Here is an 18,828-nt window from a genome sequence, read left to right on the forward strand (position 1 = left end):
TGCACTTTACCCTACCTATTGCTTCTACATCCTGCACTAACCTAAGATCAGCAGAAATTATTTAATCAATTTCATTTCTTGTTTTACCGTTAGCTTTTCTGAGTCCCCTTTTTGGTCGTACACTTCCTGAAGAAGGTGTTCATTATTCGCAGCTTATTTCTTTCCGTGAGTTCTACCAACACCACTCCTCGAGTGTTCCTAGAATCCACGCCGTAGTTGCCAATTGCTTGTTCACCAGCCTGCTTTTTCCCCACTTTTGCGTTAAAGTCGCCCATGTCTACAGTATACTGAATTTGCACTTTTCGCATCGCTAATTCAACATCTTCATAAAACTGTTCCATTTTTTCACCATCATGACTGGAGGTTGGAGTGTTGGTTTGTACTACCTTTATTCTATACCTCATATTCAGCTTTATTACGACTACTGCTACCCTCTCATTAAGGCTGTAGAATTCGTCAATGTTGCCCACTATGTCCTTACGGATTAGGTATCCTACTACAAGCTGTTTAGCTGGTAGTCCTCTATAGCAGAGGACGTGGCCATTTGTCAGCACTGTATAAGCGTCACCAGTTCTTCTAACCTTGCCAAGGCCAATGATATCCTAAATATTGGCTGATAGTTCCTCAAAGAGCCCTGCTAGGCTAGCTTCACTCGAGAGGGTTCAGCTGTTAAACGTTGCAAGGGTAAGTTTCCATTTTCGGCCTGTCCAGGTCTAGAGATTCTTAGCAGCCTCTGCTGCGTTAGAGGTCTGACTGCTGCCTTGGTCAGGTGCTCCACAGCTGCTGGGGACTGAGGGCCATTGGGTAATCAAATGAGTCATTTGGGAGGGAGTGGCCGAATACTGCCCCAGGAAGGCCGATTCCTGTTATGGTGAGGGAGTGTCTTGTTGAAGCTTAGTGGGTCTTCCTAATTTGGTTGTAGCTGGATTAGTATAGCCCCACTTGCTCTCGGCGTTTTGCCGGTGTCAGGCGCCACTCCAAGCCTGTCACGTAAAACCCTATAATCAAATTTTTTTTAGAAATTAGTGTCCCCAAGGGCTCAGATTACCACAGGCGCTTACGAAATAGCTCTAAAGACCTGCCAGTACACCTATTAGCCATGTCAGTGCTCGTACTGTGATACGAGACGATGGGTGCATGCGTGTATAATTAAGGGAAACATACTGTGTCCCATGACAATTACCCCTTTTCACTCTTGGTATGCTTCACCACGTAACACTACTCTAATGAGGCTAAGCTGACTTGTGCCGTGCTTTCCAAGTTTCAAAGCCACTGGCGAGGATTAAAAAGGCGGAGCCAGCACCATTGCTAACAGCAGTGAATTGTTTCTATGAAAAACAGGCCACGGAACAGCAAAAAGCTTGCTAGCGAACGTCGAAGTAGCTAGGCCTAGTATTGCCGCGGTGGTGGTTACGACTGCCAGTGGATCTGCGTGAGAGAGCACTGGTTCAAGGTGAGATAATCAAAATGGCGGTGGTGGTGGCCTCGATTAATGCCATTCTGGATCTGCATTCATGGCAGAAGGAAAAACGAAGTGTGGCGAACAAGGGCTCATGGCACGGGAGTTGTTTGTCTTCTTGCTGGAATAAACAGTGGTGTCAGGCATGCTGCTCTCGGCTCTTTGTGTGTATTGTCCTTCACTGTACTTGAAGCCCAGCCTATCGGGCAATGGGGTCCTCGGACCTTACACGCTGCATGTTGATGATGATTTCCATACTGTGGCATATACCCACAAGAAGCGAGTGGTACATTTAAAATAAAGAGGAAATTGAGGGATACCAGTGTTGTCACATTGCATGCTATGTTGGTACACAAGAGCACATACCCGCGCACCAGTTTCCATTATGCCAGAGACTCAAGGATGAAATTAGCAAATTTATACCACTTCATTAACTGCTTAACAAAACCTTCGTTTCATATAGGTTCCAAGATGTGCGTTGGCTCTGCATAATTTTCACAAAACCATTGAATATCATGTGCTGCTGGCATACTTTTGTCCCTCTGTCTGCTTTAGAGAGACTTCAAGGCGACTATGTATTATGCAGGTACTCTTCTTTAGTGATTTGTTGTTTAATTTTGTATAACAAACAGGTGATCACTGTGTGGGTCAAAATCACTGTGTGGGACTGAAGGAAACATACGATTATATGTTTCCAAACAATTATCTTTTTCTCTGACTTCATATGAAAAATTGCATGTATACTTGTGTGATTTTATAGTTGTGTTATTCATGATCAGCTTTGTCATTGCAGTTTGCTTGTTGGCTGTGCTATTACTCACTTGAATAGTGATTTTATTTCTTGCATTCTTCTCCTTCCATTGTGCAAGAAATGTGGTGTATATGACATAGTGAGCTGTTGCTAAGGCCGCAAGACTGTTGGCAGCCACTATAAATAAATAAAAGAAATAAAAAATGCCGTTATATATTATGTTCAAGAGAACAGACTGGTGGGCTAGTTGGTACTGCATAACTTGAGGCAGAGCACAAAAAAACACGAGGACAAGAGAAGGCAACGAAGACACAGTGCTACTAACAACAGAATTTTTATTGCATGTGGTTTACACATGTATATTGTCGTACAACTGGAAGAATAAAGTCACTGTTGCACATAGATTTCTTTCCAGCAAAATGATTCACAATAGGCCACTACCGCGATAGGGACATGGTTTCTTCTTTTTGACAGGGACAGAGATGGGCAACTTACACAGTTATTATTTCTGATCATTTCGAATGCCTCGATGATCTCCTTAGTGACTTGATCGCAGTTCCTAGATATCGCTTGTGATTTGTCAAACAAGGGTTTACAGCCACAACGTGAGCAGTGTGTGGCTAGATGATTAGTCTTTACCAGATTATTAACATTGTTCAAATGTTCCCGTAAGCGATCGTTGAGACACCTTCCCGTCTGACCAATGTATTCCTTCCCCTTGTCTAAAGGAATATGGTACACCACTCCTTCCATGCACGAAACAAACGCTTCTCGGTGCTTTTTACTGCAGTCTCTACTGCCTCTTTGTAGTATTGTTAACTTTCGCGCAAAAGCCAGACAATTTTAAAGGGACTGAAAAGACGATGTCAACGGCAACACGATTCCCAATTTTCTTGATATTATGGCTAGCTTGGTGCAAGTACGGCATGACAACCACTTTCCTGCTTCTGCTTTGTTGGGCAGTGGAATTCGAGTGACCACGTTTCCTTAACATACTTCCAGCCACTGCTTTTGCAAGGAGTAGCCAGCTGCGCTTAGGCGTGAAAGTTGGTTTTCAAAGCTTCTGTGTACCAGGTGATGACAGGAGTTTAGAAAAGCATTTTTAAAACAAAGATTAATGATGCCCTGCTTAACTAGTTTGGAATGTGCTGACGAAAATGGTAGAACGGCTTTCTTCCCTGGGGGCTCATAGCACCAACACACATGATTGTTTGAAAAAACAAGCGCAAGATCTAAAAACGTAATGGAACTGTTATCAGGCTCTTCACATGACAAAATAAGAGGTTGGAGGCACTCGCAAAAAACTGTACAAACAGCAGACGTGGCAGAAGCCAAGCATTCATTGTCACATTGTAAAAATACTAGATAATCATTCACATACCTAAAAGCTTTTGCAACCTCTGATCCTTTTCAGACTAGTGCACAGAATCCTATTGTAATGAGCGAGAAATAGGTCGCTTAATGCAATGCATACGCCTTCTCCCTGTAAAAACGTAGAGTCATCCTAAACAGCGAACATTGAAGACTAGTAAAACTTTAACAGTTCTAAAAACTGGTTAGCGGTTAAGCTGACTTCATCCTGTAAGCCCACTATGCCGTGGTTGTCAATGGCACCTTCCATGCATTGAAGTAGCTCGTTTTGAGGTAATGAGTAAAACAAATCTTTAATGTCTAGAGAGAAGGCAGAGAAGCTCACGGGAATGTTGCCTTTTAAAAATTCTATCAAAAAAAGAAATCATGTTCGTATCGCGGTAGCGGCCTATGGCGAATGATTTTGCCGGAAAAAAATCTATGTACGACAGTGACTTGTTTCTTCCAGTTGTACAATGGTACATATGTGGTAACCATGTGCAATAAAAATTCAGTTGTTAGTAGCGCTGTCTTCGTTGCCTTCTCTTGTCCTCATGTTTTTTTGTGCTTTGCCTCAAGTTATATACAGTGCAGTCCACTTATAACGATATCAAGGAAGGCGAAAAATATGATCGTCATAACCGATGATCGCTATACGTGAACTGCAGTTATTAAAAAAAAATTTTTTTAAACAAAAAACACGGAACATACCTTCGCAGCTCCAAACTCGAATTCGCTACTTGCTCTAAAGAATAGATGATGTAGAAAGTAGGCTGTGAAAAACAAACTTTATTTCTAGCGCCAATGACCATGTCACGGGTTAGGTGCGTCGAAATAGTCCGAATTCTGCACTTGCTTTGCGGCAGCTTCAGCTTCACAACCATGGTGTGCATGGATTCCAGCTGCTGCGCGAACACTGGTGGCAATCCTTTAGCATACATAAAATCAATTAAGGAGTCGATCGACGACAGTTCACTTTGCGTGGACATCGAGGTTGGGGTCAAGGAGCCACTGTCAATCTCGTTGTCACTGTCATTGCTGCCTTCGCCACCGTCGCACAACTTTGCAGTTTGACGAGACAGCACAACTTCAGCGATCGCCTCGGCGGTGATCTCAACGCAGAACGAGGCAGCACTGTCTGCAGTCAAAAATTCCTCCATCGACGCACCACCTGCGTCACCAGTAGGAACGAGCTCCCCGAGCTCGGTTATGTCAGCAGCTTCCACCATGTTGGTCTCAGTGGGTTGGGGAAGTTCGTCTTGACGCACAAAGCTCGCCTTTTTGAAGCAATTGTACCGTATTTACTCGCATAATGCTCGCACTCGCGTAATGATCGCACCCCTGAATTTTGTCATCAAAATTCGATTTTTTTTTATTTCCCGTGTAATGATCGCACCCCGAACTTGCCGCAGCGATGTGTCGTGTGCCGAGTCTAGCTAATAATGATCGCGCTTACCATCTGTCGAATGCTACGCGAACGACTCATCAAGACAAACCAAGCGGTCTGCACGCACCAAACATTCTTAAGTAGATGCCTCATTTCATTACTTTCCTCACTTTCCGCACTTCCATGACAAAAAGAGGTACAACCAAACTTGCCTTTATTATGTGTAGGCTTTATAATGGTTGTGGTCAACAACAACAAAAAAAAGGCGCCTTTCGGTTCTTCTCACCTGCACTCATGGGCACGCTACAAATCGCGAGCGGCAATGATAGTAGCCACGTTTACACTGATACGTTAAAAGTGTACCTTATTCATACGCCAACACTTGTAACACAGCTAAGATATTCACCCACCCTTAGTGCACTTTGCGTGGACATCGAGGTTGGGGTCAAGGAGCCACTGTCAATCTCGTTGTCACTGTCGTTGCTGCCGTAACCACCGTCGCACAACTTTGCCGTCTGTTGAGACAGCACACCTTCGGCAATCGCCTCGTCGGTGACTTCAACGCAGAACGAGGCAGCACTGTCTGCAGTCAAAAACTCCTCCATCGACGCACCACCTGTGTCACCAGTAGGTACGAGCTCTCTGAGCTCGGTTATGTCAGCAGCTTCCACCGTGTTGGTCTCAGTGGGTTGGGGAAGTTCGTCCTGACGCACAAAGCCAGTCTTTTCGAAGCAATTGTATATGGTTGCTCCTTTACTTCATACCATACGCCATAAACGAAGCGCACGGCTTTGAAAAGGCTGATCTTCAGGTCAGGGGGCCCGCCGTCTGCATGACCCGACGTGCCAAGAGCTGCGCGGTCAATGGCTAAAATTAGCCACTCCAGCATGCGCCGCCGATAAAGTTAGCGATCACGCCGGCGTCCAACGGCTGCAGGCCTGCCGTAGTATTCGGAGGCAGAAACATCAATTCGACAGATGTTAGCTTCAGGTTAACGCTGTGTGCGTTACAGTTGTCAAGTAGCAACACTACTTTTCTTCCTTGGCCTTCAATTATACTGTCGAACTTGAACAGCCATTCTTTGAAAAGGTCGCGGGTCATCCACGCCTTCTTATTGCTGCGATAGCAGACCGGGACGTGCTGATTCTTAAAGCACGTTGGCTTCTTTGATCGCCCAATCATGAAAAGCTTGAGGCGATGGCTCCCGTCCATGCTAACGCACAGCAACACGAGCCGCGTTTACATGAATGCGACAGTGGCGCATCGCATTCCCAAGCGCATTTGGGAAAGGCGATGCGACGCCGTTTACATGTAGCGCATTAACTCTAGCGAGAATGAGCACCACATGGTGTCGTATAAGGGAAGGGCAGTCGACTTCCGGTGTAACTGGTTTCCGGTTGTGGGCCAAGTGCACGTTGGTGGCTGAGTGCCGAGAAATAGACAGTTTTAGTTTAGCGTACGCAACTTATAGCGTACGCGAAGCAGCACACGTTTTTTACAGCTTTCGTTGGCGAGCGAGATCTTCGGATTTCAGAGGCCATATGCCGTCGTTGCGGCTATTTCCCGACTCTAGCGATAGGTAGCGCTGGCATCTCGAATGTTTCAGAATCAGTGTCGTAAGCCGTTCGTACGGACGCTCCTGTGGTCGAGGCTTCAGCGACTTCGTTCGTAGCTAAGTACTTTTCTATCTTTATTAGCTAGTGTTTTGAAGTGTTTTCTGTTGCATGGAGCAGAGGCGCAAATTTTGAATTCTTGGTAAGAGTAGCAAACGTACCGGCTTTGTCTAGGTCTGGCGGCTCCCCCGTTAGGCCTAGTTGGTAGGAGGGACCTATTGATAGGCTTAGTTAATTCTTTCAGCTAGCTCCTCGGATTCTTACATGGGGTAGGGAGTGATAATTCTTTATATTAGTTTGGGATAGCGGTCGAGGTCGGCTTTGCTTGAGTGATTTGGCGAACTTCCTCGTTGGGCCTAGGGACGTAGGCCTAGCGATGAAATCGAAGAACGTGAAGGACGGGGAGCAAGTGAAGTGCGACGAGTGCCTGCGATGGTGCTTCCTCGACGAAACTAAGTTCCAGAATTTAGCAGACGCGGAGGGGTCTAGCTTCACGTGCAGGTCGTGCGAGGGCGTCAGAGAAGCCGTCCAAAAACTGGAAGGGAATTGGGCGGCTAAGTTCGACGAGCTTAAGGCAGACCTGAGGGAGGAACAGGAGAAGCGGGTAGCACTGCAGGCGAAAGTTGACAATTTCGTCAAGGTGGAGGCGGCCCAGGCCGCGCAGTTAGTAAGGACTGTGGCCGACCTTGAGCAAGAAAAAGAAAGGAGCGCCGAACTGGAAAGGCGGCTCGACGCGCTGGAGACGCGGGCAGCGGAGAAGGTCGGGTCAGGACAACAAAGTGCTGGCAAAAACTCGGAAAGTAGGGTAGAACCTACAGGCGAAGTGGGAGGCAGGGAGCCAGAGCAAGCCATCCTCAGCTCGCCGCCGGTGAAACGGCATAGTTATAGTGAAGCTGCACAATGCGCCCCGAGTGAGGCGACGCTGCAGCCACAGGGGCGCCAGCGGGCGCAAAGGGAGGGGCAGCGGACACAGGCTGCAGTCGAATGGTTTGCACGTAGAAGGGTCCTGGTGATAGGGGACTCCAATGTGGGGAGGGCCGAACAGGACGTGATGGCGAGAGTGAAGGCGGACGGGCGAGTACAGGTGGAGGCGCAAGCGTGCAAGGGCATGGCGGAAGCAATGACCAAGGCGCGGGAAGTAGTTGGGGTCAGCACGGAGAGCGACAGCTTGGTCATTATGCATTCTGGGCTCAATGACGTGCTTAAGGGGAGAAGCCAGGACCTTGAGAGGCACATTGAGACTGGGCTGAGTAAGCTTAGAGAGGTCTCCGGGAGGGTGCATGTGACCATATGCACTATCCCGGAGGTCCAGGGCCAGGCTTACCAGGTAGAAAGGAGGGTGGTTGAGGCCAATCGGGTCATTAGGAGTCTGAGCGGACGGCTCGGGTACAGCATGATGGAGGTCAACAGGGACGTGTATGGAACCGGCTTCCGGCCTTTTGTGCAGGATGGCATTCACTACAGTGGTGCCACTGGCAAAAGGATAGGTGGCAGGATGGGTCGCCAGGCAACAGCTTTTTTAGGGGGACCCAGAGCCCTGAAAGAAGCAGTGTAGGCGTGGACGATTTGAGGCAGGAGCCACAAACACGCAAACATCGGTACTGTAGGAGAGGTGACAGGAATAAGCGCAAGAGCCAAATTAAGTCAGACATAGGGTTCATTAACATGCAAGGTGGCAGAAATAGGCTAAAATGGGAGGAAATCGAAGAACAACTAAGAGGGGAGAACTTAATGGTTTATGGGTTTGTAGAGACACATCTTAGGGACATGGAACAACCGCCCTGTAACCCTGATTATGCATGGGAATTCTGCAACAGAGTGCAGGGTAGCAGAAAGGGTGGGGGAATTGGAGCACTCATTCATAAAAATACAAATTGGCAAAGGGTCAAACAGGAATGCAAGGAGCATTTATGGCTAAAAGGAAAAGTAGCAGGGGCGAAAACACTTCTAGGCTTTGTATACCTTTGGACAGGATCAAATGCTAAAGAGGAAAACGAAAAAATGTTGGACTGTATAGCAGCGGACATCAATGAGCTAGGAAAAGGATGTGAAGTAATTGTATTAGGAGACATGAATGCGCATGTTGAAGATATGGATGGGTACACAGACTCCACAGGTAACATGCTGCTGGATATGTGTGAGAGGCTTAACTTAGTTGTCTGTAACTCTACTGAAAAGTGTGACGGGATCATAACATGAGAGGTAGGGGGTCGACACTCGACAATAGATTATGCGTTAATGTCACATAGTATGTACGATAGATTAGGAGCCATGATTATAGATGAACAGGGTTCCAGAAGTATACATAGCGACCACAAACGTATCAAGTTGAGTTTTAAGAGGGAAACTAAAGCACGAACGACGCGCGAGGAAACGCCAGATGTGATTTTTTACTCAGAAGACCAAGTGGAAATAGCGGCCAAACAAATTGAAGAGGAAATATCAGAGGGTACTGAAACTGAGTGGACTTACCCAAAGTTAATGAGACTATTTGAGCGTGAGCTAGGTAAGGCGCGAGTCAGGAAAACAAGGCAAGGGATACGAAAACTCAAGAGCTGGTGGGATGAAGAGGTTAAGAAGGCCATAAAGGAACGTCAGGAAGCCTCCAGGGAACACAGGTATTCCAAAAGTAAGGGAGAACCTGAAGCAGAAGTAGAGAGGAAATGGGTAAACTACATAAAATGCAAAAGGGGAGCATCCTATTTGATCAACGAGAAAATCAAGACAAAAGGGTCCCAATGGCTGTCAAAAATAAGCAATAAAAATGATAAACAGTGTGGGAGATATGGGTTTCTCCTCTGTACTCTTGGGACAAAGGAACGACAACACAGTAGTGCAAACAGTCACAAGGGCATTTATTGCACCTTTCATAGATCAATGCCAGCTAGCTGAGTTGCTATCCACAAAACATGCCGATGGGTGCGCGACAAATCTAGAAGTCCGACTCACCGAGTGACCGGATGGCGAGCGAATATGTTCGCCCCATGCTGGATCCCAACGCCTGGTCGTTCGTGTGTTTGGTCACGCCAACGGTCGTGCGTTCGAAGGCGGCCATGCGAGGCGGTCTCGCAGAAGCATGGGTCGCCGCGCGCGCGGGGCGTCCACGCCGTGCGCCGCCCCGCCGGGGAAGAGCCGAAGCGCCTGTCTCCCGGCGCCCAAGTAACCCCGCCGCAGCGCAACACTAGCGCCATCTCTCGCACTGCGCTTCAACCACTCCGATCGCCGCGGGCGCCAGGTCACGCAACGGGCGAAGCCGCCCTGCAGGAGACGAGCTATGCGGGAAAACTAGATCTCAGGGGAGGCGTGAGAGTCACGCATCCCCACAACAGGCAGCTAGAAAATTCTGGCAACATCTGAACTCCTTGGGTAATAGGACAAGCCTAGAGCAGAGGTATATAGTAACAGCTCAAGGTCCTTGGTTAGAAGGAGAGGAGGCAATGGAGCATATAGGAACCATGATTAGGGAAAAATTTACAAAACAGAGAAATGGTACATGCCATGTACATGCAGTACGTCGGAGAGGGATAGCCCGGTCAACCCACTGCTTTCGCTTGGACAAAAAGAGTGGGAAAGGGCTGAGAAGAGGGTACCAAGTAGCACATTGGCAGGCCCCGATGGTATTCCAATTACGTTAATAAAGAAATTGGGCCCGAAATCTAAGAAAGCATTGAGGGAGGTGGTGAGCAAAATGCTAGTGGATGGTAAAGTACCTGACGAGTGGAGGCTAAGTAGGATGAGAATGATATATAAGGGAAAGGGGGACTAAGCTGACATAAGTAACTACCGGCCTATAACAGTGACGTCAGTGGTTTACAGGGTGGTTATGCAGATTATAAAGGACAGACTGCAGGCATGGGTAGAGAACGAGGAGGTACTTGGAGAGCTACAAAATGGGTTCCGGAAGCATAAGAGGCTAGAAGACAATCTGTTCTCGCTAACACAGTGCATTGAAATAGGTGAAAAGGAACACAGACCCTTATGGCTGACTTTTTTGGACATCAAGGGAGCCTATGACTGTGTACTTCAAAGGGCTTGTGGGGCATTCTGGAAACTTTAGGAGTGCAAGATGGAGTAACCAATTTCTTAAAAGATATCTATAAAGGTAACCGGGTGATTATACAATGGGAAAAGCAGGTTTTGGAGCCTGTAATGATTCGGCGGGGGCTTAGGCAGGGGTGCCCATTGTCACCTCTGATATTTATGCTGTACCTACAAGGTTTAGAGGCCAAAATACAGCAAAGCGGACTCGGCTTCAACCTATCATTTTTCAAACAAGGAAAATTGATTGAACAGTCATTACCAGGACTGATGTACGCGGATGATATTGTATTAATGGCTGACAATGCAGAAGATATGCAGGAATTAATGGACATATGTGGTACAGAAGGAGACAGATTAGGCTTGAAGTTTAGCAAAGAAAAATCAGCAGTCATGATTTTTAATGATAACATTTGCGGCGAGCATAAGATACAGGAGGCCACGCTGAAGATAGTCAATAAATACAAGTACCTTGGGGTGTGGATAAATAATGGCATTGAGTATCTGACAGAGTACGAAAAATATCTAACGACTAAAGGTAACAGAAGTGCAGCGATTATAAAGAGTAGGGCACTGTGGAACTACAATAGGTACGAGGTAGTACGAGGGATATGGAAGGGGGTAATGGTACCAGGCCTGACTTTTGCCAATGCAGTTCTGTGTATTAGAACGGAGACCCGGCAACAGTTGGAAATTAGGCAACGTGGTGTGGGTAGGCTCGCTCTGGGAGCACATGGCAAGACACCAAATCTTGGAGTGCAGGGGGATCTGGGATGGTCTTTCGAGGGCAGAGCGGCTAGTAGCAAGATAGTATTTGAGGAGCGATTGAGAAAAATGGGGGAAATTCGGTGGGCTAGGAAGGTTTTCACTTACTTATACACGAGGAATGTTGACACGAGGTGGAGGAAGCGAACTAGAAAATTGACAAGCAAATACTTGGGCAGTAGCGGGGGGACAAGTAAGGAATCATCTGTCAAGAAAATGGTTAATGAGACAGAGAGGGGTATGTGGAGTACAGAGATGCTAACCAAATCGGCATTGGAGACATACAGGACGTTTAAGCAAGAAATAGCCAAAGAAAATATTTACTATAACTCTAAGGGAAGCTCAATGTTGTTTGAAGCCAGGACAGGTGTACTGCGGACTAAAACGTACCGAGCCAGATACCAGGAGATAGATTTGGTGTGCGAGGCGTGTGGAGAGGAGGAGGAAACGGCTGAACACCTGATACTTGCTTGTAATCTACTTCACCCTGCATTTGAATCTAACGGGGAACTATTCAAAGCTTTAGGTTTTAAAGATAGTGAAAGTAGAATAGACTTTGAACAGGTAGAAATAACTAAACGGAGACTGTCTGATTGGTGGATAATATCAACGCAAAAGTAAAGGAGTAAATACATAGGTATGCATGCATATAGAACCATTAAAGGCTAGGTGGCGCGCGCCGCCGCCGCCCGATTCAAAGGGTTGAGCCTCAATCATCCATCCATCCATTTCTTACGTTAGGCTTCGACTCGTTCGAAACGAGAAGCGATCTTGAAAACACCACCAGGTTATCAATAATACTCTGTCGTCGAAGCGGCCTGAGACTAAGCGAAAGCCGTTTACGCAATCATTCGTTGCGAACGAAGTGCATTTTACAAAAACAACGCCAAATTCAATTCGAAGCGGGCAGCCGGGACCGCCGCCATGTTGGTGGCTAATTCCTTCCCATAATTCCTAATGCGACGATCCTGCGTTTACATGGTCCGCAAGAGTTGGCTCGCGCCCGTAAATCTACCCTCGCCTGGCGCATTAATGCGATGCACCTTCCTAGCGCATTACTGCTGTTTACATGAATGTGATGCGATAGAAATGCCATGCGATGCGACAGTGTCGCATTCATGTAAACGCAGCTGCCCTAAGTTTCGAGTGCTTCCCACCGGGGCATCGATCTCCTTTAAGAGCGCGAGTTTTCGACGGGAACATTTGAAAAAACAGAGCAGTTTTGTCGCAATTATATATGTCCTTCTCCGCGTAGCGCTCCAGCACGCCGGCAGCTTTGTCTGCAGCCACTGCTGCTTTGCCTGTGTGTCCAAAGACGCCGCTTCCCCTACCACGTTTTTGTAAACGATTCCGTGCCGCTCTTTAAAGCGCTGAATCCAGCCTCCCCCAGGCTCAAAATTTGGGCGTCCCAGAAGAAAAGCGAAGTTTTTCGCTTTGGTGGCAAGTATTGGCCCACTAATAGGCTCACTATGCGCGCGGGTTGTGATAAACCCCTGGTAAAGCGCCTCTTCAACATCGGCGTACAAAGTGTCTCTAACCCTTTTCCGCTGATCGGCATGGCCGCTGATAGCTCGTGCCTTCACAATTGCGGTGCTCCCGGTTTTCAGGATGGTTGATATCGTCGACTGGGCGAGCTCATACTTCTTCACGAGGGCGCTCACCTTGAAGCCGTGGCAAAGATCCTGCAAAATATCCATCTTCGTGTCAAGCGACACAGCTTTGCGCTTTGTCGGCACCATCTTCGAACTGGGTTGTACCAATTGGCAAGAGGCATTGCAATTGGTTGTACCATTGGTTGCACGCTGCTTCGGTGGCGTCAGCCTGCTATCATAGCTGTTATAGCCACGGTGTAAGAATAATTTAGGTGTTGACACTGCGGCCGGCGCACCGTCCTGGTTGTGTTCGCCGCCGGCGCTGTTTCCGTTTCCCGGCGACAGGTGGCGCTAGTAGGTGGAGGCTCTCGGATTTGCGCTGCGTAGGTTATCGATGCTAAGCGTTGCTCGTTTGTCGAGCTCGATATCGGGGTATATAGAAAAGTATGCACAGGCATGAATACACCGGGATTCTGCAGTAACAAGACTGATTATCTAAATGAATGTGCAACTGATTTCTCGACGACGTTTTTATTATAGATCTGGTATCTAGCATACGTTGAAGCCAGTGTATCAATCGTATTTTCTAGTTGCGCCCGCCAATGTTAGCTAATTAAAGCAAAAATAAATAAATTGTAGCCGGATTTTCGGGGAAATAGCGTAAGGACAGCTAGCCAAAATGCCGTTCCGAGCTTCGGTCGTCAACCCAGCAATCTCGCGCTGTGCGCTGGCGGTGCGGCTGCCGCCGCTGCTCATCTTCCTCTTTACAAAATAAACGTCCTCAAAGCACCTTGAACCATTGCACCTCTAGCTTACACATGTACTTGGTTACAAACTTCGCTCGACACGCGACCCCTACGCAGGCTTCTGCTCAGTGTTAAGGCGATGGCGGTTATACTTTGCGCCAGTACTGCAAGCCGTGTGCAGTACAGCTTGATGAAGGGCATGTCACACGGCTAAATCCATCGCAACTCTCAAAGCAGTATATCTTGCGCTAGTTGCCCATGAATGGGCATAATTTTTCTATTCTACTCTGTCATTTCAAGAGAACAATGCGCGCTCTTATATTAGAAAAAAAAATGTCCGACCTGAAGTAGGTCTGGTGGTGTGTACAGTGCTCTTACATTTGTGTAGAATATTAGGAATGGCATGCTGAAAGGGGGGCTGAACATATAATTTATTCTGTTACAAAACTATACATTGCATGGCACAAACTGTTTAATACATACATTCACAAAAAATCTAACAAAATTAGTACATTCTGTAAACTTGGCAACACGATTCAGGATGAACAAAGTTTCGCAAGCTTTTTTTTCTCTTGAGCTTGTTTTTTCAAGTTCATGGTTGCAGCTTTGCAGTGCTGCCTCATTCTCATGGTTAAGAAATAGTGCAGAATTTGTGCAATGACCTCTTCTTTGTGCTGAGCACATGGAAAAGTCAAGGTCTTTGTGTCAAGCACATGCTCCACCGTTTCCCAGTATACAGACTGACTGTCGGCATTTTTTGCAAAGTGCTCCTCAGCTACTCTCAACAGCTCAAAGAGATTCGCGTTGGGGTGCAACAGTCCACCCCTGCTCTTTGTGTTGGTCAGGGATGCTTCAGCAGAGCTGTTTTGCGGAATGGTAAAAGCAGACCGGCAACAATCGCACGTGGTGGCTTTCATCAACTTTCGGCTCAAGAATCCAACCACATAGTAAAGTATGCAGTCAACGACTTGCGCTGTATCCTTTCCGTTTACTGTGATAACATCCTCACATTCCCAGTCCTCAACAAGAATCAGTTTATCAAGCTTTTCTTTTAGCTGATCAATGAAGCCAGGCGAAGAGTTGCTTGCACTGCCTAGTTCGATCAGGGCTCTGAAGTCTGATGCGTCTAGTAATGGCTTCTCATCGACCACGCAGCAATTGCCAAACTTGGGAGGCCTCAGAAGGCTGTAAATGGACATTGTATTGTACAGTTGCATAAATGTTGGCATTGAAGGATGGTCATTCTGGCTTCCAGCAAGTCTTATCTTGCCAAAGAATCTTTCGATCTCAATCTTGATTCATTTTATTTGTAAGAACGTATCTGAACTCGTACTGATGCAAAAGAACCTCACAAAGCTCTTTAGTTGATCTCAAGGTAACTCGGAGCCCTTCAGAAGTGCTTTTTGTCAGGAACATATCTTTCGTGATATTTCCACTCTGCAGCTCTTTTTCCCAGTTATCCAACCATTCTACCCCACGTGACAGAATGCCTAGGTCAGAGCCCTGCTTTGTGACACCTTCATGAGGAAACCGCCGGTTCAAGGCATCGAAAAGATTATTAAGAAACAATGTGAATTCTTGCGTGGCTTCAGTGTCTCCCAGACTGCGCACACCACGGTTTCTGTAAAATTCAATACCTGCTGCCATCGAGCGACTGAACACTTGCGTGGCAAGCTTTACCCGCATCTTTTCACAGTTGCTTGGATAAATGTGGGAATGTGTTATTTTTGGACACACCTTCAAAGCTCCAACATTCGCTTGGTCTTCTTTATAAACTGCTGCATAGTCCTCCCACCTAATCCAACGTCCCTCCTTTTTCAGGTACCTTTGTTGCAAAAGACGGTTCCTGATGCATTTAAAGAGGTGTGGAGCATCAGAAAATGCAAAAACTTTTCGTGTGGGGTCGCTTGGATGTGTGAAGGAGTTCCGGCAGGCTTCTAGTGACCAACTTATACCCAGTGTTCGCCACATAGTCCTGTTTGTCGAAGCTCCATCACAAACAAACCCATGAATTTTTGCTCCAGCTTCCTCCATAAGTAAAATTGCCTGAAGGAGCAACTGTGCAAGAATAGTACCCCTCGTGGCACCTTTTGCTGCAAAAACACCTATTGGCTGAGCATAACTTTCACCAAAAGGGCAGAACATAAAAACAAGAGCATGGTCTGCAAGCTCGGTACTGTTTTCCGTCTCTGATGCCAGACCGACGTAGGTCATTGTCTTTGAGTTGACAGCCTTACTTTTACGGACTTGCATCTCATCAAAGATGATAATACCGTGCCGCTTGAAGTCATCTTTCTTTTCAAGTTTCTTTTTTAAGGCTATGAAGAACTTACTATCAAAGCCTGTTTTAAAGCCCACCAATGAGATGTAGCGGTGTATTGTTCGTACTGAAGGCAAGGCGAGAATTTCACTCTCCATCAAGAATCTGTATCCTCCAGGTGACCTAATATGGAGGAGAAGGCAGAGCAAGATCCAGTCATCTGAGTATCTTCTACCGTTTTTTGAGCGAGCTTTGCCTGCAGCTACACACTCTTTCAACACCAGCTTTTGCGCTTCAGGAAGGTTTGCTTCTCTGGAAAGGCGTTCGAGTGTTTCATTACTGATTTCTAGTAGTTTTGATTTGCAGTTAGCCAATTCTTGTTCAAGATTATGTTTTTGTTTTTGAAGCCGCACTTTTGACTTGTAGCAGGCAATCCTGGCGCGCCGCAACATTTCAATGCGTGTTTTTTTCGATGGACTGGCCGGAATGCGAATGTGTTTCAGTTGAGAATTCTTTTTCTTTCGTGCAGCATGAATACGAAGTACATCTTTTAACTTAGCACATGCATTGCAACTTGTACTCTCTGTCACTAGTAGGCAACGGTTGTGCCGCCAGGTTCCACATTTGTCAATATATGCGCACTCGGGGCGTATATTATTGTACATTTCACCACTGGGACCACCTGCACACACATGCATTTCATGAAAGACCCGTACTGCACACTCTATATCAGCTAGGGAATTCATGGGCAAACCAGAACTTATGGTCTGTACGTTAACAAAACGGCCATAAACAAAACATTTCACTGACAAGGAGTCATTATGTGATGTGGTTACTTCTAGTACTTTTCTATGAAAAGGCGCCTGGTTACTCTCTTTCGGCAATTCTAGCTCACTGAAAACAACAGATTTAACCCCAAATCTGTCAGAAACTTGGACTGCCCAGGCTTCACTTGGGAGTTTAAGGCTGGAAGCACAGCCTGACAGAGCGGAAATTGTCATTTGCTGTCCTCCGTCCTGGAGGAACAGGGACTCGGTGGGTCGCTGCTCTTGCGTTGGTCCATGACTTCTCTCTTGCTCCGTAGTTTTTTGAGATGAGGAAGAAACTTGTTGCTGAATGAAAAGAAATGATAGAATTAGGAATGTTTCTGCCGTCCGAACTAAGCCAAAGTTTCGTTTACGTCATCTATATTATGTCATTACTTCTCTTAACAAGTCGGTGTTATATGTTTCTTACTATTTTATTATTTCTTATTAATCTAAAATTTTCCTGTTACCAACCTCTTCTTTAACGCCTGAACGGCGCTGAAATTAAATAAATGAATGTGCACTTTCCGGATGGCACCTAATAGTGAGCAAAGCTTATGCGATTACTAGCACACTGTGCTCTTAGATGTCCAATGAGATCCTGGCTAATTAATTATAATCAAATAAATATACTGAAGGGAAGAAAACACGGCTGCAGCAACCGTATCGTATTTACGATAATTTCCGCTCAGTAGGTATTGTAGAACAATATCATGATTTGTTGCGCCTAGTGAGCTTAGGTGAAGCGGCTGGAGGAATGCCACCTGAATTTAAAACAGGAAATTACCTTTTCAGCTGTGTGACTAGGTGCGTCGGCAGTGCATGTGCCACTCAATGTGTCAGTATCGTGTTGAAAAGGATCCTTTTCTTCACGTGGAGGGGGCGCGACGCTGCTGAAATCCAAGCGTGGCCTCTTACAAGGCGCGTCTGTTGATTCGGCATCAGAATATTTTGAACTCGTTGTGTCAACCAGCAATAAACTTGGTGTATTTTCAACGGCCAGGTGTAGCTCTTCAGAAGCATTCGACGCTTCTGGCTGTCCTTGCTTCTTAGGCTTCTGAGAAGTCGGCGGCAGAGCCTGCCGTTTCCGCGGAGGTTTTCTCGTTTTTTGCTGCACAGTCAAGTATCCTGGGCAATTCGGGAAAATGCTAGGCACAGCGTCGGGTGAGAGCACCGGCTTTTTTTGTGCGTGCAGAAGGACGTTCCCCTTGTATTCCGCGTGATATGTTGCAGAGATCACTTCATTCGGGAAGTGCTTCGCGCACACGTGGTCGGTAGGCTGCAAAACTCTGTCTGCTCTCGGAATCGCCCGTCGCCACTTTTCTAAACGTTCGGGTTCACGCGGAGCCTTGAAAAGCGACACACGCTCCGTGCATGTCCGATACCCCGACTTGCAATTCGGTACAAAGCACTTCTTGCCCATTTTGAAGCGCAGCAAGCCTGAGCGCAACTAATTGCACTCGGCGTCACATGACGCGGCGTGGTATACGTTGAGTGAATCCCAGCAGAATACCAATCAGCCGAACAATGCACTCACAGGACTGACAGGCACAACCAAACACTTTTCGAGAATCCGGAGAAGCCTTCACACACACACACACACACGAGTTTCAGCAAGTACACTTCTGCACCTATACCACGTGTATTCACCCCGCGCGTGGCGTGAAAATTTCTGAACGCACCCGAGCGGGCAGCGCGGGCCCCTGGATGGATGGATGGAAGGTAGGAGCGTCCCCTTTGAAACGGGGCGATGGCAGTTGCCACCATGCTCAGATTTTTATTTTGCCTTTTATTTTTATCTGTGTTGTGTGTTATTGAAATTCTAGATTTTCTATAAATACGTCTTCCTACCCTTTTAACCTTATGTCACCTCTCTGCTTTTGAGCCACCAATCCTCCAATCGCCTTTTGCTAATTTCCACCGCACCTTTATTTACATGACTATCATTATCTCTGAACCCTAGGGCCTCAGGAAGGGTGACTGTGGCCGCATCGACATCGGGGTTGATACCATCACATTTTAGTATGAGGTGTTCCATTGTTTCTACATATTTACCACACA

The 18,828-nt window shown here is 46.7% G+C and overlaps 3 protein-coding genes across 4 annotated transcripts in view; all 3 read left to right on the forward strand.

The window, feature by feature from the left end:
- The window catches only part of Alg3 (Alg3, alpha-1,3- mannosyltransferase), a 156,135-nt gene that overhangs the window by 63,364 nt on the left and 73,943 nt on the right, over positions 1-18,828 (forward strand). The gene's annotated exons all lie outside the window — the stretch shown is intronic.
- Positions 4,371-8,748, forward strand: LOC140216258 (uncharacterized). Its single transcript, XM_072286656.1, has 2 exons — positions 4,371-4,384; positions 7,365-8,748. The coding sequence occupies exons 1-2, from the start codon at positions 4,371-4,373 to the stop codon at positions 8,113-8,115; spliced, it is 765 nt and encodes a 254-aa protein (XP_072142757.1). The 3' UTR covers positions 8,116-8,748.
- On the forward strand, positions 9,411-13,048 carry LOC126520614 (uncharacterized). The gene has a single exon (XM_050169411.3). It carries the CDS (start codon positions 10,710-10,712, stop codon positions 11,982-11,984), a length of 1,275 nt encoding a protein of 424 aa, XP_050025368.3. The 5' UTR covers positions 9,411-10,709; the 3' UTR covers positions 11,985-13,048.

Source organism: Dermacentor andersoni, chromosome 3 (assembly GCF_023375885.2).
Source record: "Dermacentor andersoni chromosome 3, qqDerAnde1_hic_scaffold, whole genome shotgun sequence".
NCBI lineage: Eukaryota > Metazoa > Arthropoda > Arachnida > Ixodida > Ixodidae > Dermacentor > Dermacentor andersoni.

Excerpts from the sequence above, each read along its gene's own strand:
- LOC126520614 (XM_050169411.3), top strand. The coding sequence starts at position 10,710 with ATGATTCGGCGGGGGCTTAGGCAGGGGTGCCCATTGTCACCTCTGATA.